The sequence below is a fragment of the Rhipicephalus sanguineus genome, chromosome 4 (genome assembly GCF_013339695.2).
Source record: "Rhipicephalus sanguineus isolate Rsan-2018 chromosome 4, BIME_Rsan_1.4, whole genome shotgun sequence".
Taxonomy (NCBI): domain Eukaryota; kingdom Metazoa; phylum Arthropoda; class Arachnida; order Ixodida; family Ixodidae; genus Rhipicephalus; species Rhipicephalus sanguineus.
The window spans coordinates 128,626,638-128,646,918 of record NC_051179.1 but is presented as its reverse complement, the minus strand read 5'-3'; the positions used below and the strand labels follow the sequence as shown (position 1 = coordinate 128,646,918).

Sequence of the window (20,281 nt, the reverse complement as noted above, 5' to 3'; positions counted from 1 at the left end):
TTTGCAAAAGTAATAGCTAATAGAATTAGGACCACCTTAGAATCCAATCAACCAAATGAGTAAGCAGGATTTCATACAGGCTACTCAACAATAGACCTTATTAGCACTGTTGATGTTATGGATAAATGCATGGAATATAACCTTCACAATCATGAGAAAGCATTTTAGTCAGTTGAAGCCTCACCAGTCGTGCAGGCATTGCAGAAATGGTGTGTACACAAATTGTATACAAAAATACTGGCTAAACTCTAGCTTGCTGAGGCGTAGGAGTACATATGTAAATTTTATTACATTGTTATAAAACAGACAGTCAACACTGCCACGCCAACTGTTGTTAGACAACCGTTGATTAAAACATTTATTCACGATCTACATGGTGTGGCTGCAGCATGGTGGTCTGCAGCACATTTGCTACAGTAAAATCACCAACTATAAATGGTATGTCTTTCTCTTGTCTAACCCACACAAGATGTCTTATAAAACTTCCAGTGTCTATTTTCCATGTTCCTGGGATGATATAGACCAGGGGTCTCAAACACGCGGGCTGGACCTTTCGTAGCGGCATACCCACGAATGACTGTCTTTGTCCCGCATTTTTTTTTCTTAACAGTCTTTTAGCGAGCTACGGAAATATGGTACACAAATACGGTAAGGCACTACGGTAGCACTCCTCCTTTCCTGCTCGTTGTGCTTAAGCAGTTCCCAGTTCAGGTGACAGTTCAGGAAACTGTGCATCCTCAAACGACAGGTTCCTCGTTAACAATGTGTAGGCTGACAGGCAACAATGATGCATGACAACTGCACAGTAACTTTTGAGAAAGCTTTTGTGGTGTTGGGTTGCCTTCACCGGCAAAAGCACAACGAGCAGGAAAGGAGGAGCGCTACCATACAGCCTTACCGTATTTGCGTACTATATTTCCGTAACTTGCTAAAAGACTAACAAGTATGTTTATGAGCTACAGAGACACGACTGGTTTTAAGCAATTTTTCCTTTGGCACCCCCATGTGAGGATGCAGTGCGGTGAAACATAACCATGGAACAAAAACTGTATATTTCAGAATCAAGGTCCAGATTTCAGTCATTATGGAGATCTCTCGAGTCCTGCTGTCAAATCCCTCAAGAAATGACCCACATATGACATTTTGTTCAAGCTAATGTTGAAACTAACTAAATGGCAGATACAAGAATGAAGCATCAAGTTGGCGATTGCAAGTACGCAGCATATTGTTTAACTGCATACACAATAAACTGTCAGTGCGTGGATGTTGTCAAGGCTTTTCAAAGATAATTTAAACTTTAGGCAAATTGACATCTATGGTGACTTGTGTGTGCTGTCGGGAAGAGCCTTTTTTTTTCTTATAATTATTATTTATCAGGTGGTGTCGTATCTACAGTTATCAGTCTCGTCAATGAGCAATTTCCAGCTGCTTCTTTTTCATAATTCAAAACATTCTTTGGATGGCACTAAAACAAACAAGAGCCTTCTTTTTTAAAATGATTCCTATTGCTCCCTTTCCATTATATCTACAGGAGGCCTGCACTGAGCTCACTGCACTAAGCACGCTGAGCCTGCACCGAGCGCATTGAGCTCAGCCTGCCAGGCGGCGCTAGCAAGTGCCTACATCTGGTCATTGTAGCCATAGTCGTACAGCGATCAGGCGTACAAGTCTGATGTCACGAGAAAAAATATCGAAACAATACGTACGGCCAACAACCTTGGTTGTAGTCCTAGAATGAGGACCACGTGGACGACCACGGCTATGGCAGCTGCCACCCTACTTTAGCATCAGAGCTTTCAAACGCCAAAGCTTAAGACGGCAGACTACGCAACTGCTGTTAGAAGCAGAAGCAGTCTACGAGGCAAAACATGTGGTATTGTGCAACGTGGAGGTGAACAAATATCACATAGCAATGTTCGCTGGACTAGTTCTCCAAACAACGCCGGCAGACAAAAGACATGCATGGGCTAGGAATCGCAGAAACTGAGAAGTTACTGCAGCAACGAGCTTGCAGCTACAAAGCAGGGTAAAAACAAGGTGTAGAGACTGCAATAGAAATTTTTAATGTGCAAAAGTCTATGGCAAGTTTTCCAGCAATTTCAGTGCCAATATTATGTCTATAACGCAAAAGGTGTGGCACTTTTCCAACAAGAATACATATGGCTTTGTAGAAAACAAATGGATTTGGGACAGGTCAACTTAACTGAAATTAGCTTGAGTGCATCAACCTAATTTTGGCGGCGATATGGAGGTAAGAAACATATGGGCCACCTTGAGGAAGAAAAGCATCATTAGCTGGGCAGCGTTCACAGGCGAGTCTCGGTGAGTGCTTCCTGCTACTCACCGAACATCGCAGCCCCACGTCAAAGCAGAAATCTTCCTTGCGGAAGAACTAGCCAATAACTGTTTACAATTTCTAAGTTCTGCATTCGCAGATTCATGCACCTTCTTACCCTGCGGACACATGTGAAAGCTGGCAGCAGGCTCCATAGCGTACGCCCTGCATTGAGCACTGGCCTACCATACAAAACTCCTCCAAAGACAGTGGCTACATAATGTAGTGATTTCTTTCAAGTGTTGTCGAGCGCACAGCAACAGCAGGAAAACCTCCACAGTCACTCAGAATTACAGCGCAGGTGGCATTCTAAAGTTTTGTTTTCAACTCGCTCTGGTGCTCCCAAAGCACACTAAGCAGCCACTATGACCACATGAGCCTGCCTAGCACGTTGCACCAAAGGTGGCGTCTGCTCTTCCAGTGGTATGCCTTACGCCCAATACCAGTTACGGAAGTGGCCATGAGAGCACCCGGATAAGGGCAGCTAGAAGATAGATGGAGTAGATAATAAGATAAGGAAATAATTTTAAATGCCTCAAGTTAAAGGCAGGCTGAAAGCATAGACAGCTCTGTACAAATGTACAATGTTGGTAGGTCCTTAGGTAACAGGTTGTCTAAACCATGTCACTTAGTAGGCTTTAAATAGTGTAATATATGAATACTGCACTCACACCTATGTCTTCAGTCACCTTCGCTTGGCGGGGAATGCCATTCATGCAAACAGTGCAATTGGTTACCAATGTGGTGATGTTGTAAACAGATGAGCCATGCCGCCCTATTTAACGCCTTGTTTGTTCTGCATGCACGAATCGTATTTTATGTACGTGTAAAAATAAAACAATTTCAATGTACGCAGCTTGCAGCATTCAATGTAAGCATCGTAGACAAGTCTGCCACAGCTGTATCGGCGCACTCGCGCTAGGAGTGGAACGGATTTAAAGGCTGGGATAGTAGCCGCAGCAGCCCGTGGAGGGTCCCCTGTAGCGCCAAACACGTGACTGGCTTCTTGCGATGCAGAAAATGACCTAGCCCTTTCAGACTTCAGGAAGCATGTCAATTTCTTTTTGACGGATTTTATGCCTTCACGGGCCCCTCCGATGGCGTGGTATTGACTATCTTCTTTTGCGAACAAGGCAAAGGCAACATTCTGCACGTTGCGTCAGTTGACGAACGAATGCGACCTCGTTTCAAAGTTCGGTGAAAAGGGCAGAATATAAACACAAAGAACGAGAGAAAGTTTCTAGAGGTAGGAATCAGTCTTTAATGGGACGAAAAGCGTCAAAAGCCGACACATAAGAAGACACGATGTCTGGTTCTCTAGTGTCCGTATTGGTGCGGCTCACGTTCTTCTACGATAAACATGGGAGGAGTCGATCCCGCCTACGTCGTGCCAAGATGCAAGGACAGCGGTCGCCGTAACGACGATACATATTTGCTTCACTACGCAGACAGCAGGAACGTCGTGCAGCATGCAGTGGTGTTTTGCTTACCTTCTAGTGGCAAAGCGCAAGTGTCGCACATCAGATTTCGATGCTTGATATCCCGGATGGTGCCTAATATAACCATAACGTACACAGGCGCATATATATTGCACAATATCAAGTACAACAGTGCAAGGAAAGGTTGCAATCGCTTGGAGTTTCAAAAAGTTAAACAGGAAGTCTCCATGACACCAGTTGCAGGAAGCAGGTGGCGCTTCGCGCAGTCAAAAACCGAAACCGAAAGCTATCCTTGAGCGCCTCCCGTCATTTACGGCCGCCGACCCACTTGCTTCGATGAAGAGAAATCGAGACTTTGCTCCACGGGAGATATGGGGATTTTTGCTGTATTTTAAAACACTTATGCGCCATTTGGCTAAAATAAAGGTGTCGAATAGTGGTCTCTGCATCGAATTCTTTCATTCAGCAGCAATTTTTACCCTTGAAGAAGACAAGACTGCTTGTCGAAACGCTGACTCCAGCGACACTCCGTGTCCAAGAATTTTCCACCTTTTCAAGCCGCCATCTTCCCCTGAACTTCTGCCGTTTTTGGATTATCATACTGGCAGGGTTTTGCAGCGCGCGAACATAGGAAAAAAGGACAGAGTAGACAGAAAGAGCGATAAATTTTGCTGGCTAGAGAAGCTCCAGAAATTAATCTGATGCCATTATATGCAGACTTCCCATTAGTTATCACTTTTGATAGTTATGTTATGTTTGAAGTTATGTTGAGGCATAAAGAAAGACATAAAATAAATGCCTCAGCTTGCGCCACCGGTGTGTAACAGGCTAACAGTGAACAGCTAAAACTTTTGATTATGAAATGCTGGCATGGTACAACGCTTTGACTAGGGTGTCACTGGAGCCAACATTTCGACAAGACTTGTCTCAAAGTTGCAGCCACGAAGACGACAAGTACGCTTGTCAAAACAGCTCCAGCATCACCCCGTGTACAAGAATTTTTCATATCAGCAAAATCGGTGTTCTTTTGTCCAAAGAATTAGTTAATGCTGTTTATTCTGACATGGCACTCGCTTAATCCACTGCGCTCCAGACAACATAAGCATTTTAAGTCGACTCATTTTCATTAGTAATGTTGCATGGAGTGCGTTATACTGCGCTTCCAAAAGTAAATGCAAAATTTCAACAAATGTTGTTGATCATAACCTTTATTGTAGCAATTTCAACCATTATCCTGGCCACTTGGCATAGGAAGAGCAATGGAATTGATGACTTTGTCCAAAAACCTGCACGCAAAAGGCACAATAAGTACAAGGTGTCTCCATCGAGCAGGCATGTATCACCACAACAAAAATCGGAAGGCTGACTTGGCAAACGCACAAGCACAACAGCAATAATTTGTCGAATTGTCGAACATTTGTAAATGCCAAAAGCAGGGGCGGTTGAACAGCTGATTTTGTCTCACTTAATGAAGTAAATCTAGATATGCTAAAGAATCTAGGGTAGGCAAAATTAACGAGCTCCTCCACAGCACTGTGTGTGACAATCATATTGTGGTTTTGGGAATATCTGGAATTCTAATTTCATCTTGCACACAAAAGGCATATTAAAAAAATGTTTCAGTCAAGCATGCACATACACCTGCATACCAAAAAAAAAAACAAGAGGCTACAGTTTGGTCAAAAGACAACAGACGATACAGCACAGGGTGACAGAGGTTTAGGGAAAAATTCAGCCTAGTTGGCAACATACTAAGAATTTTTTGCACATAAGCAACACGAGGAGAAACATGGAGAGACAACACATGCGCTAACTTTAAACAAAATCGTTTATTGCACACGAGGCAAACATTTATACAGTGTTGGTGCCCTCACACTGCACCAAGAAGCCATGCACAGAGATTTGTATTTTTCTGCTTCATTTTTACAAAGCGTACGTAACATTAATCAACTAACGAACTATTGCACAATCAAGAAAGCAGATTCTTTATCCGACAAGGACAGGGACAGAGTGCTAACACGATTGGTACCCAATTTTTGCAATTCCTGCAGCAAATAATATTATAAACCTCGTTAGTTCAGCTCTGTTGGTTGACAAAACCTTTGTGTTCTGCAAGAAAGGTTCACACATTACAATTCTATCTTAACCTGTCATTCATGCAGCTGCTTGTTTGCCCAGCATACTGCTTACTGCAGAAAAGAGGTATCTGATAAGCAACAGCTTGTCTACATTCCGCAAACCACATCCTATATCGTTTTCTTCCGTGCTTGACTGCAAATTCTGCAAATTGATTTCAGCTTTCATAGAGCTGGAAAACTATTTGCACATTTGTATGTGACACCAACCTTATTATGTAATGCTAAATTTTGTGCAAGTATGGCACATCAGCTATTCTTTTTTCAGCGACATCACTGTTGGAACAGCCAACTAGAGCAATGGAGCGGTACTTCCTAATTTAAGCCTTTTACGACTTACACTTCTGTTTGTGCGACGCATTGTGTGTGAACCTTTCCCATGTGCTGTGTGTCCTGTTGAGTTGTTACGCTATCCAACTACAGTTATGGAAAGGATGGCATCACGTGCTAATGTACAAGTAGTTTTTCAGCTCCATGCAAGCTGAAATCGATTTGCAGAATTAGTAGTCAAGCACCAAAGAAGACAATTGCTTGCACAAAATGACATAGGACATGCTGAGAAGCTGCCGTTTATCAGATACCTCTTTCATGTGGTAAGTGGTATGTCAGGAAATGGGCGACTGCATGAATGATAGGTTAAGAGAGCACTGTAATCTTGTGAACAAATGCAACGATGGATGGCTGGCATCACAGTGTAGGGCATGAGAGTATGAACCTTTCTTTCAGGACACAAAGGTTTCATCAGCTAATAGAGTTGAACTAACGAGACTGATAATAGAAGCTGCAAAAATTGTAAAAGTGGGTACCAATTGTGTTAGCACTCCGCAACTATCCTTCTCGAATAAAGAATTAACTGTATTGAATGTGTAGTAGTTCGCGAAGTGATTATAGTGTGCCATATATTTTGTCAAAATAAAACAGAAAAAAATCACACCATCTCCCGCTAAAGGGAACCATGAGGCGATGCGAAGCAGCGTTTCGGCATGTAGAGCCCGCGTTTCAGAGGGCGAGTGGAGAGGAAAAGGGGGAGAGGGAAAGTGGAGAGGGAGAGGAGGTGTGTGGAGAGGGCTTGCGCATGCGCAGTAAGGGTGGTCATGCCGCACACCACCACCACCACCGGATTGAACTCCGCTATAAGATGCTTCACATCTAAAAGACATATCTCTCAGCATGGCATCTTGGTGAATCGCTAGGGCACCACCACTGTGTCTATTAGTGCCTTGTGTGCAATAAACCATTTCGTTGAAAGTTAGTGCAGACGTTGTCCCTCCCTTTTCGTCCTTGTGTCGCTTATGTGCTAAAGATTCTTACCAAGTGAGTTGAGGTTACTTATGAGTACAGACAGGAAAAAAGATTGTTAAAGGAGTACTGACATGAATTTTAAAAATTTTCGGATTGATGCTCTAAATAAAAATACTGGTGTCGAGAAACCTAAAACGAGTATTGTGGTGCCTGGGAATGCATCGTATGTATTTTATTTATCACTACCTTAAAAAGACACTTTTGGTTTCGATATCGAGGGGGCGGCTTCTCGGTGACGTTTCATAGCAGTGTGATGTCACAGGGATACAGAAACTCGCGACGAACTAGCGGCAAATCCATCATCTGCCCGTGGTGCACATAAACAACGATAAGTTAATTGTTGTCCAGTGACCCTGACAGTGATTTCTACGATATAGGCTGCATGCAGGATGCAGAACTTGCAAACTCGGGGGAACTGTCTTGACTCGTCAGGATAATGCCCATTGTACTGTGGCTGGCTTGCAGATGCTCAGCGACGAAAACTTCAAAGTCAAATTAAAATATTTGATATGTGTTCTCCGACTCCGGTGTGTGGACATCGTTGACACTGCATACCAAGGAAACCAAAAATGTCCCTTTTGCGATGTCTCAAAATCGTGTCAGTACTCCTTTAAAATTAAAGCAATTTCAACCACAAAATACACATAAGCGCAGAAGCGAAACATTGGTAAACAGCACTAAACATGTAACAGCCAAAAGCAGGTGCAACTGAACAGTTGATATTGTCCCACACAGTGCAATTAAATTTAGGTGTTTTATGGAATCCCGGGTAGGCAAAATCAACGAGTTCCTCCACAACAGTATGTCTCACAATTGTAACCTGGTTATGGAATTACCAGAATGCTAATTTCGTCCTGCATGCAAAACTCACAATGAAGTCAGTCAAACATATGCATGCAGCAGCTTACCCTATGTTTCAGAAATTACGACAAATCGGAACATTTTCCAAGCATGTTTTTGACACTTTCTGCGATGCTGCAATGGTTATTTATACCACCTGCACAAATCCTTATAAGTGAAACACACGGTGTCTTTAGAAATGTTCACGCATCCGAGGGCAAGCTTGTGAAGCATTTGCACGTTTTCAAAACCTTTAGTACCGATGAAAGTGCCATCTGCATTATACGTTTCGTAGCAAGCCCACTTTTGTAGCTGCCGAGCCATTTGTTCTAGAAAGTCTACATCGTTATCAGTGCCACGGTGCAATTAATAGGTCCCCAACTGCTGCAAGTGCAATTAATAGGTCCCCAATTGCTGCGAATTCATAGGTAGAAGGGTATGGCACACCAGCAGGCGTTTCTTGTGTGAGGCGGTACCGGACATAATACACCTATGCTATTTAAAACTCGGCATGCCTTAGTTGGTTACTTGTTTTGTACCGAGCGCACTATGACAGTATGTACTTACAAATGCACATTATCATTTTCATAACCACTGCTATATTTGTTAGAGCAAGCTTACTCTCTCTTTGCACTTTGAAAGCTCGACACCTTGGCAGACATCGCTTGGTGTTTAGTCAATGAACTTTTTTTCCTGACATGCAGCACTGCACTTTCCCCTGATGTTGGACTTTGGCAAGAGGATGCGCCAGCCAGCAAATGTCCACTGAAATGTGAATGCACCGTGCAGAATTTGCACATTTTCTCCAAACTTGTTGACTATCTTCTGTCCTGATCAGTTGGGACATGCTAGTGTGCACACCGTCGAACCTTCGGCAAACATTTCACAAGGATTTAATTGGCTTCAGCCCGTGGCAGGAGCACAAGAAAGATGGTAGACAAGTCTGCTATCTGAAAGGCTATGCCTTACCACCCTGCAACTGCCAAATTAAGCATAGCACACAAACTCAGTGCACCGATTCCAGACAAGGTAATTGAGCAGCCTCTCCCTATACAAATAAACTAGTTAACATGAAAGGTAATACCGAAGGATTCCAACAAAAATATGCAGATCTTATGCGAATTTGTCATTTTTTTTTTTTCGAACGTCGGTGAATGTGCATGGAGGTAAAGCATCACCTTTGAGATAGGAGTCCAGGAACTCACTTTCCAGTTTTCTTCTTCCTTCAGAAACTAGGCAACTAACAACGCCAAATGCTACTTTGAAAGATGGTGACGATAATACTGAAACTTTCTGCAGTATTTCAGCATATATGGATCTGCGGTATGTGCAAAATCTATCTCATACAGAAACATACCCATCCCTACAACATGCTTTCAATAACAAACAACGGAAGAAACTGTTGATGTACTTGATGTCTTGAGCCTCTAATTTATGATAGAACATAGCATGCAATGGAAGAATTTAGGAAGCTTGTACATTAACTGCTGACCTAAAACAGCCAGAAAATATTCCGGGATGTCTGGGTTTGTCATAAGAGCCATGCTAATACATGGCAATAGCAGATGGTAATGAAACTGGCATGCTTTCATCCGGGCTCTTTGGCTCGCTCTTGCTAGTAATCTTAGCACTGTTACCGATTACAAGCATCTAAAAAGGAAATTTCCTTTTCCTGGAGGGCTACTGAAGACTGAATGACACAGTTATGCCCTGCCTTCTGTATTTTGCGGGCTTCGAAGATTTCACGTGTCAACTGGTCGTGGTGGCAGAAAAGAATCCTCATTCTAGAAAATTCTGCGGTGTACCCGCAATCTTGGCAGTGCATTGCCAAGTGCGTCGAGCAAACATTACCTCTCGGGGAATTTTGATGCTCCCTCAGTTGCGAGTTTATGCGTCGCCCCGATTGCCCAATGTAAACACTTCCACACGTGAAGGGTATGCTGAACACAATGCCAATGGCACAAAAACATTCGTGTGCTTAATGGAATATGAATCCTTCACCACTGGGCCTTTTTCCGCACTGCTGTGCAGATATCACCAACTTTATTCTTGGCTGCAAACACCACTTCAATGCCATGACGTCGTCATAAGTTTCTTGCCTTGTAAGAGCATGTGCAGTAAGAGTATATTATGATGTTTCTTCAATAAACTTTTCAGTTGAAAGTCAGCACTCGTGTCGTGCCTACTCGTCCTTGGTCTCTGTTATTTCGCACTGTTTTGCCTCTACCAGCTATGAATTGTTACCAACTCGCCCAATTTTCAATCATACTAAACTGTAAACCTTCGGCCTAGATTTCTTCTACTTTGAGCGGTCCTGCCCACGGTTTTTGAACCACGAGAGCCCTATGAACCACGAGAGCCCTATTGTATGTGTTAGCCTCCTGTAAAGCTTTGAACAATGGCTTGAAAATAAAATTTTGAATCACAGAGCAAGTTGCCCTCATTAAAGCCAGACCGATGCAAAAGCTTTGTCCCCTTGAACTTCATGTCTGGCTTCTTGGCAGAGCAGTGGCTGTGCCCATTAAGCTAATGAAAAAAAGCCCATGAGCAGTGAAGGGGGGACGCTACGGCTCATTATTAAATGCTTTTTATTTAACGTTTTTTTTTTTTGTGCACTGATTAGTACACCACTTCTGACATATTTCACAATGGTCAAACGAAGAATATGCACGCACAAAGTGTACTTACATACAGCTCTACAGCTCCAACTTTCTCCATGGGCTCGGATCCAACGTCAAAGCGTTACGACTGCACTCGCAGCATGGGCACCTGCGCAAATAAAAGCTGTTTTGCACACTAATGTACAAGCGAAGACCTAGCTTATTGCATTCGTTCTCGTAAGTGTGTGTCACAAACCTTTTACTAGTTCAACTCTATGGCAAGAAAGTAACTACAAGCGGTATACAACCGTTTCCATACAATGCGTGAGACGGAAGCTGCATAAGTTTCTGTCGCACCAATTGAACGGTGTTCCCAGGCTACAAGAAAATACAAAAACTGTCACGCTGAAAATAGTTCTAAGTAGAGACGCGTACTGCGTGGAGAAATTTCATCGTCGCGCGTAGAAAACATCGCAGCACAAGGAATGCGAGAACTTACCTTGAGTCCTTGACGTGAGTTGACACCGGCGCGAAGCGCGTTTAGGGACAAGTGGAGCTAGGGGCGTTTTCCTCCTCAGTACCTAGGCCAGCGGCCGTCTTCAGGGAGAAAAAGTGCCCAGAAGCGCGTTTCAGGCGCTATCGCATGGCGGCGCGGCGGTCGCTCCCTGTAGTGGCCACGAAAACAAATGTCGCACCTGCCGTGGCCTGGGCGAACGCACTAGGGGCATTAGAACGCACTGCTGTTACAGTGTACTTGCACGGCCGCTGGATGAAAAAGTTTTTCATCCAGCGGCCGTGGTACTTGTTCTGCTGTCAAGCGCGCGCTCCGCCGCCGCTGCCGATTGGTAGCGCTGTGCGAGTAGACTGCGGTAAACTGGCGCTAAACGGCCGTGTGTGTTACGAAGCTCCCGAATTCGCGTTTACATCAGAGTTTAATTGCATTCGTGCTTTTCGCCGGCTTTCACAGGTACGTATGCTGCATGCAGTCTGTCTGGCCGTGATGCCGGTGCGAAAATTGTATTTGAACTTGATTGTATTCGTGTTTTATTTTCTATTTCAGGCTTATATACAACCACGTTCTCCGCTGCCTCGGTATGTCGTATTGTTGTATAACATTGTGCAAATCGAGTGGAAAGAAAAACACTGGTGGGCTTTCGTTCCATGAAATACCAGCTGCGGCTGCTGTACGGGAGAAGTGGCTTGCAGCGATTAGGCGGGATAATTGGTCGCCTAATACAAATTCGAACTACACAAGGGTATGTAGCCGCCATTTTCGACCAGAGGACTTCATAGAAGGGAAAAGACGGCGACTCAAGAAGGACGCAGTACCATCAATCTTTGCAGGCTACCCTTCACATTCGCAGCCCAAGGTAACGACTGAACGAAGCATAGCAAGTATAACTGTTATCACCATGCACGACCGCGCTGCGACCAAACACTCGACACGCACCAGTAGCAACGCTGCCTCGCGACCGCCGCCAGATACAGAAGGCGCTGGGCTGGTCGGCTCGTTCACGGTCCTGCTCTAGGCACCTAGGCGACCTAAGTGCATGAGTAATGTTCCCCTAATAGGTGCCTAGGTCACCTAGGTGCAATCCCTAGCGTCGCGCATCTCCCCAGCCTCGTTATGTTATCATTTTGTGTAGTGTGGTTTAATAGGTGCCTAGGTCACCTAGGTGCAATCCCTAGCGTCGCGCATCTCCCCAGCCTCGTTATGTTATCATTTTGTGTAGTGTGGTTTCATATTATGAAGCTGTATGGACTAGTTGCTTCAACATCTTGCTTGGGGAGGCGCACAAGTGGTTTTTGGGAAGACCTTTTTCTGTTCTGTGTAATTCCGAACCGCTTCTGCGTTCCCCTTGCGCCGCACCCCTTCGCAAGTTTCAGCATCGCCAGCAGCTGTGTAGGGAGCCCGAACCTCAACATGCGGAAAAAGGTAACTGGAAGTTTAGTTTTGTTGTGGAACAAAACTGTAGGCCCGTGAAAAAACAGTAGGAGATGCGGCAGTTAGCTTGCGAAGTGGATAGGGGCGCATCGGCCTAGATCGCATATCGTCGCCGTCTTTCGCATGTCACTGCTGTGGCTGGGCGGGTGCGGTAAATGCGCCCCCGGACAACCGCACCATCGCCGTGTGCAGGTTTTTCCGCGTCAGTAGTCCTATTCTTAGCGTAAATGATCAACGCCCCCATCCTACGTTTATGATTTACGCGTCAAAAGAACCGCTGCCGGACGAAGAACTTCGCCATGTATGTCGGCCTTTTGCATTGCTGTACGTACACCACGGAAATTGGTGCCGAAATCCGCATTTTGTGACGTCGAACAGCGCATGCGCAGCCCCTAGCAGCTGAGGGCCGAAATAACATAACTGGCGCGCGCGCGTAGCCGCGCCGGTCGCCGGTAGCGTTGCACCCGCTCTACTGTCCCCCACTCTCGTCTCCGCGTGCTTGAAGCGAGTTTCGAACATTTGCGGTCCAAAATTTAGTGCAATGCCAACGACCTGTATCACTGAGACCCCTAAAGCGTGCATTTTATGAAATTTACAATCCAAGGTTGTCACAGACGCTCAAAAAAAGTTATAAACTGCGTTATAAATTGTGTCTGTTGAATTCGTCACGGAAGAGCGAGAAGGCAGGAGGCTGAGTTTTGTGGACACACGTTTATGCCAAAGCGCGTTCTAGCCTAGCCCAAGCCATGCCCTACGCACCCCACGAGCACACGCTGTCACGAGCCTCGCCAGGCTTCTCCTAGATGGCAGCGTCTACAACATCTCCCAATGCAATCAAGCGAAGTCCGCTGCAGCAGGCGGCTTCGCGCACCTGCCATTTCTGGTATGCCCATGGGAAGTGTCCTGGCAACGTGAACGAGTGTCTATAGCGCAATCACTGGTACTGGCGCTATCTGCGTTGTTGTGACTTCGGGAATATGGAACTAGCTGCGTCCGGTTTCTACGTACAGCACCAGTGTTGGTGTTGACCCAGTAAGATCGAGGCTCATCGGCTGGGGCTTGTACTGTCCCTTTTCTCTTGAGATCTGTCATCCACACGGCGTCTCCATAAAGAAGTTCCGGCAAGTCACGGACTCTGTGACGTCTGTCGAAGTCTTCCCTTTGACGTTTTTGGTATCTTTCCTCAAAATTCCGAAGGCTGCCTTGATCTGGCAATTGGGGTGTCAGCTTGGTGGAACAAAGAGGAAGCCTGGATCTCGGCCGACGACCCATGAGTAGGGCTATATCCATTCTTCAAAGGAGTCGACCTGTAAGCTAGAAGAGTTAGGTAAGGGTCCTTGGTCTTCGTCATGGCTGTCTTGATGATTTTCACTGCAGCCCCTGCAAGTCCATTACTTTGAGGATAGTGAGGGCTAGATGTGATGTGCTTGAAACCGTAGTCTTCAGGGGCGTAGCCAGAAATTTTTTTCGGGGGGGGGTTCAACCATACTTTATGTATGTTCGTGCGTGTGTACGTATGTGTGCGTGCCTATATACGCAAGCAAAACTGAAAAATTTCGGGGGGGGTTTGAACCCCCCCAACCCCCGCCTTGGCTACGCCCCTGGTAGTCTTGGGCGAAGAGTGAAAACTCAGTCGACGAAAACTGCGGGAACCACCTACTCTGGAATTCCGTGGCGTGTGAGAATTGACTTGTAGTGGTTGACTACAGCTGCGGAAGTGAGCTTCTCAAGTCGAACTGTGTTCAGGGTATCTTGAATAATAATCTGTAACTATCAACCACCACTGGTTCTTGAAGTGAAACAAATCCATCGCAATGTGTTGCCAAGGTCTTTCAGTGAATTCAGGGCTTATTAGTGGCATTTTCCTGTTGACTCTTGTTTCGATGCATTGCTGACATCGCTTCACCAGGGACGAGACGTTAGATCCTATGATGGGCCACCAGACACAGTCTCTGGCTCGAGCAAGTGTCTTTGTTATGCCAAAGTGTCCTTCGTGCAAGGGTCGTAGGACCTCTTTTCGGCAAGATTCAGGGACGACAACTCGCGAGGCGCATAGGAGTAAATCATTCTCCACAGTGAGCTGGTGTCGATGGTCGTAGAAGGGTTTTAGGTCAAGTCCTAAGTCTCTCTGATGGCGGCATCTACAACAGTGTCCTTTTGTTTTTTTAAATGTTCCCAAGGAAAAGAGAAAAATGCAAATCTCTTGACATCCATCTTTATTCATACGAAAACCTGCTGGTCACCCCATAAAAAAAAAAGTCATAATTTAGTTGGTGTAGCCTTTGTTTCTAAACATCTAGGGCGAGTACCACCTGCAATAAATGGCAGAAAAGATTATTGCATTATATGCTATAGTACCTAAAATAGGACTGTGTGAAAAGTTGAAAAACATAACATCGTACGGCGACAGAGAGCGAGCATGCTATACTTAACCAGGCACAAGAGATGCGCAAGAGAACCTTTTCGTTCTGCTAATTGCTCCCGGCTTTACAGAGAAAGGAGGAGGTTAACAAAATTGAAGGGGAAAACATGAATCACAAGTCCGAAAGCACATCAAGATAGTCAAGGCAGCAATGAGAAAAAATGCCGAACTCCTCCCCGTGAGACGCATCTTTGACTCTCATGCCCACAGAAATTTGCGACTAACAGAAAAGCATGCTCAGGCTCTCGTTACATGCAGATAGTAGTGTGGAATTAATCATGTCGCTGCAAAAATTTTCTTAACCAGAAACTTCACTGATACAGTAAAGCGTATGACACATGCCGCAACTTCTAACTATGCAGTTTTAGGAATCGAGTGCACAGAGCTTTGCGTTAGCGTTCGTTGCCACTGCGCATGCATTATACACTACGTACGCAACAAACACTATCTTTGCGTACCCTATTGTAAAACTGGCTACTGCGCATGCGTCGTACGGCATCATTTTGCATACTTATGTTAAGTGGAGGAAATAACATACATGCCCAACGAACGCTATCTTTGCGTACCCTATTCTGAAACTGCCTATTGCGTGGCACACATAGCTTAAGCTAATGTATATCTTGAAACTACCTCCTCAAGCAGCCAAAAGAAATGATGGTCATTTTACTGAAATTAGGCTAACAAATATAAATACAGTTTCCACCCATGTTCGTTTCAACGTGACTGGAAACCGTGGCCTGCACTTACATTTGGACAGCTTTATCATGTATGCTGAATAAATTCCGCAGTCGTGTGCTGCTGAAACATGTCTCACGTGCAACCTGTGGTGCAACGTTCGCAACACGCTTTTTCATTTGTCATGGTTCTCAAATACTGAGCTCAAATGCAATAAAAATGAACCTTCCTTCAAAAATGACAGAAGCCCGTGGTTTACAAAATCTGCAAATCCAAAGAAAACTAATCGCACATCAACGTAAGCACATCCGTTCCTCGAGCATAGAAGAAAGGAAGTTGCGAAAGCGTCCCGTGTGCAAGCTGATGAGTGCATTTTTCCTCAGCAAATCTTACTGGACTAGGCCTAACCATCAGTCGCTCCAGAGACATACTTTCATTTGGGTCCACAAGCCTAACACGCAGCAAAGTATAGTTTCTTCACAGCTGCGTTCATAGCCTCCATGAATCACGACACGAGCAAGAAACAAAGCAAAATAGAGGATGACCGGCGAGGGCGACCACACATGCGAAATCGACGAGCTTAACTGACATTGCAGAAGCAACAGCCGTGCGGATGTATACAAAGTCAGCGCTGAGACCTTCGTGAGGAAGTTAGACTGTTATCGCTTAGAGTAAATTATGTAAAGTTTATTGGTTAAAGAATTTTGAAGTCTTTATGATTGCTGATGCATTGTCGACACTGCACGCCTTTATTCTTTTGCGCATTACTTTCTTTATCGCAATGAGAAATGACGTGCGCAGGCTCGAGTTCAAATTTCATTAAACAAGGTGCTTTTCAAAGGAAACACGGACAAGGAAGTGAACGAGGACGGACGTTCACTTCCTTGTCCGTGTTTCCTTTGCGCAGCACCTTGTTTAATGATGTACGACCGACTTGCCCAGCAACATGCATTATTGCATTCAAATTTCAATTCGCGGCGGTTTGTGCATGCCCGTGCATGCATGGATCGAATGGCACGCTATCTGCTGCTCAGCGAGAAGACGTCTTTTAAAGTGCGTCTTCTAAACATCACAAACAAGAGATCTAGCCTGGCATTTTCTGTGACGTTTTAAAACGTTGAAATTGGTTCGAGCACTAGATGATGACAAGATGCTGCGCTACATGTCGCAGTGCATACTCGTTGCGTCATCATCAGCATGACAACGCCCACTGCAGGGCAAAGGCCTCTCCCATGTTCCGCCAATAAATTCGATCCTGTGCTTGCTGCTGCCACATTATACGCGCAAACTTCTTAATCTCATCTGCCCACCTAACTTTGTCTCCCCCTCGCGCATTTGCCTCTCTTGGAATCCAGTCAGTTGCTCTTAATGACCAGCAGTTATCTTGCCTGTGTGCTACATGCCTGCCCAAGTCCATTTCTTCTTGATTTAGACTAAGATGTCCTTAACACCCGTTTGTTCCCTGACCCACTCTGCTCTCTTCTTGTCCCTTAAGGTTATTTATCTATCATTTTCCTTTCCATTGCTCGCTGCGTCGTCCTCAGTTTAACTTGAAGCCTCTTTGTAAGCCTCAAGGTTTCGGCTCTGTAGGTAAGTACCGGTAAGATGCAGCTGTTATATACATTCCTCTTGAGTGATAGTGGTAAACTACCAATCATGATTTGAGAATGCTTGAGTTACTCATCAATACAATGTCATCGGCGAATCGCAGGTTGCTAGGTACTCTCCATTAACTCGTTGCACCCCGTGACAAACCCAAGTGGAAGGAAAAGTTTTCCCAACCCCCTCAACTTGGGGCATCCCCTCCCTTTGTGTATTCTGAAGTCTTAGCGAGGAGAGTAAGAATCGTTTTTTCCTGCTTTCATCACGCCCCTCTCTGTGCTCCCTCCCCCATCTACTCTTAAAGCATGGCACCTTGTGCCCTTTTTTTTTTCCAAATCTCTCCTTTCACCCCGTGGCAGCTCGTTCATTATATGTGTCCGCTGTTTCCGAACGCTTTCGTGCACGACTGCTGGTTGCCATGAATAGCACGCGCATCCCTTTCATTGATAACAATGTGCTGTCACAGTCATTTACGGAACGGCACAGAAAGAAGTGTAGACAAGAACGTACAGGACAGCTGCGGGTGCGGTACAGCAAAGGTATGCTTTAAACGAATACAGGGCACTCTGGAACGTAATGAGGCAGGTTGCTTTTCAAGTTATTCGAAGAGCCTTCAAGCACATACACACATGCGCACACACAAAGTGCTGTACACTGCCAAGCTCACTCCTCTTTTTTTGTGTGTTTGTTTGGCCTCCGACTTCTGCACCCAGCTTCTTACTTCCTAGTCAATTTCCACCTATCTGTTTTTGTCTTGCAAAGTTACCACTATACACATGATAAATAGCGAATCTTCATCGCTGTTTGAAGAAAGTGTTCCTGCTTTTCTCCTGGCAGTCTGTTTCTTGTCTTTGCGTTATGTATTAGTATTTTATTCATGTATCAGCGGCGAAAGCATGTGTTCTCACTTTGCGGGTGTACAAAAGAAAGCCCCCCGTGTTAGAACAGCATAACAAAAAATAACATGAAAGGCTGAAAGAGATAAGTGTACCCAGGAGGAGCAGCCGTGCGGGTTCGTCTTTTGTGCTTGGAAAACACCTAAACAATTTAGAGTCCTATGCTCAATACTACTGGAGGATGGTAAGATTTTGCAATACAGGGCTTTCTTTTTCTGTGTTGCGTGCAACAGCCATCCGACTACATAGATCTTATCGCTGACCGTTTCTGCAATGCACACTTTGAGGCTATTTCCCACACATTCCTGTCTGCAACAGTGCATGAAAGCAGGAACCTATCTTCAAATGATGGAGCAAAAAAAAAAACAAATGCAGTGCAAAGCTGAAATTGACACTACTTTTTTAAAATTGTTCTTACATGCTGCTCAGCAGCTCACGGGTCTCACATACGGTGGCAATGCAGTTAGGGTGCATAGCCGCGTGGCGGTGCCTACCAGATTGTTTCTCGTGGGCACCGTGCGATGGTGCCCACGAGATCACCTAATACAACTTCGGCTGCTTTTGCTGCAAACACACCTGGAAGTAATCCTTAAAGGAGTACTGACACAAAAATTTTGGCCTCGCGTTTTTTTGCTGCAATGTGTTGCTGGGGGCCTGTTAGTCATAACACGCCACATCATGTGCTGCAGTGCGTGACAGATAATTAATTACAGGCTCCTCATTACCGACCAGTGTCAGTTTCGGTTTCAAAAACAACAAGCCTCCGGGTGCAGCTATCACCACCTAGCAGGTGCAGCGCTCGATCATGTCAGCAAGCAGAGCTGTGATGCACTTCCGCACGGTTCTCGAGCAGCTGCCGAGAAGTAGGCTGCTGGAGCAAACGTGGCAAAAAAACATGGTGGTTATGGCGTCATCATAACTTGCTGCAGCGTGGTCACGTGAGGGAAGCAGAGGGTCCCCAAGGGTCCCCTTTAAGGGTGTGAGTGGTGTGAGGATGCCGATCGCTCACGCAAACTTCAAAATTCATTTAAAATAACTTCCAAGCTAAATTTGCTGTTGATATTTTGCAGATGATATACGCATGTTCACCGGAATCTATCCTGCAGGCTATCTCGGCCGCGAAGTATTGTGTCGGTACCCCTTTAAGCACACAGTTAAAACTGATCTATCCATTCGCTTGTGGATGACAGGCAGCGGAAAAAGCATGCTTTATACCTCTCTCTTGCAGGAATTCTTCAAACTCAGTTGATGTGAGTTGGTTGCTCACAGGTTCTTCAGGGTGGCCTTCCCTGCTGAAAAGATTGCTGAAAACTACTGGTCGCACTTATTTGTCCACGGACTGACAGACAGCGCAAGACTGGAATCAGATGTTCCACCTGTCTGTCCATTCTTGGCCACCAGTACTTCTTATGTAACCGTTGTTTCATCCCTGAAATACCTGGGTGCAACTTATGAGCTGCTGCCAGGCGGCACCGAGTTAGTGCTGTGGGCACAACTGCTTGCAGTGAAGAAGCCCTCCAGCGACAGACTGCTCATCTCGGATGCGGTGAAATTGATGTGCGCCTGATGGTAGATTCTTACATGGAGGCCATGACGAGGTGGTCCAGTGTATGACGTCCTGCAGCATCCGATCCTGCGAAGTTTCAGCAACGAATTCTTCAAGGATTATGCACAACAAAACAATGCGCACTGCGTCATTAGACCCTTCCAGCCTCCACGTGCCTCATGTGTGCAGAATGGGGCGTTCTTGACAGTGCATCTGGCACAAAATTTTCAGTGCCTTGCTGAAATTCTGTTGTGCAGTTGTAATCGAGTAGCCAAGCACACCCCGCTATCTTGCAATTCTGAAGGGTCTGCGATCCACCCCTTTTGTTGTCAACAGAGTTACCAGGGCCGGTTGATCTGTGCACAGAATAAACAAATGGCCCCACAAGTATGCACGCCAATGTTTGCAGGCCCATATACAGGCCAAAGCTTCAAGCTCACCAGTAGAATACTTCTTTTCTACATCAGTCTCCTGGAAGTGAAACCAACAGAAACCACTTTGTGACCACGCCGCTGCTGCAGTCCTGCTCCTAGGCCAATTGCAG

The 20,281-nt window shown here is 45.3% G+C and overlaps 2 protein-coding genes and 1 long non-coding RNA gene across 10 annotated transcripts in view; 1 reads left to right on the top strand and 2 right to left on the bottom strand.

Annotated features, from left to right (window-relative positions):
* The window catches only part of LOC119390677 (gastrula zinc finger protein XlCGF57.1), a 963,551-nt gene that overhangs the window by 289,888 nt on the left and 653,382 nt on the right, over nt 1-20,281 (bottom strand). The window lies entirely within an intron of this gene.
* Nucleotides 4,955-10,949, bottom strand: LOC119390692 (uncharacterized). The gene is made up of 3 exons (XR_005183449.2): nt 10,908-10,949; nt 10,740-10,820; nt 4,955-5,060 (listed from the first exon to the last, which is right to left on the bottom strand). It is a non-coding gene; the product is annotated as an uncharacterized LOC119390692 (long non-coding RNA).
* The window catches only part of LOC119390678 (gastrula zinc finger protein XlCGF57.1-like), a 37,254-nt gene continuing 29,362 nt past the window's right edge, over nt 12,390-20,281 (top strand). The window contains exon 1 of the mRNA XM_049415140.1: nt 12,390-12,587. Within this exon, the coding sequence (XP_049271097.1) occupies nt 12,399-12,587 (189 nt within the window). The 5' untranslated portion in view covers nt 12,390-12,398. The remainder of the gene's footprint in view (nt 12,588-20,281) is intronic.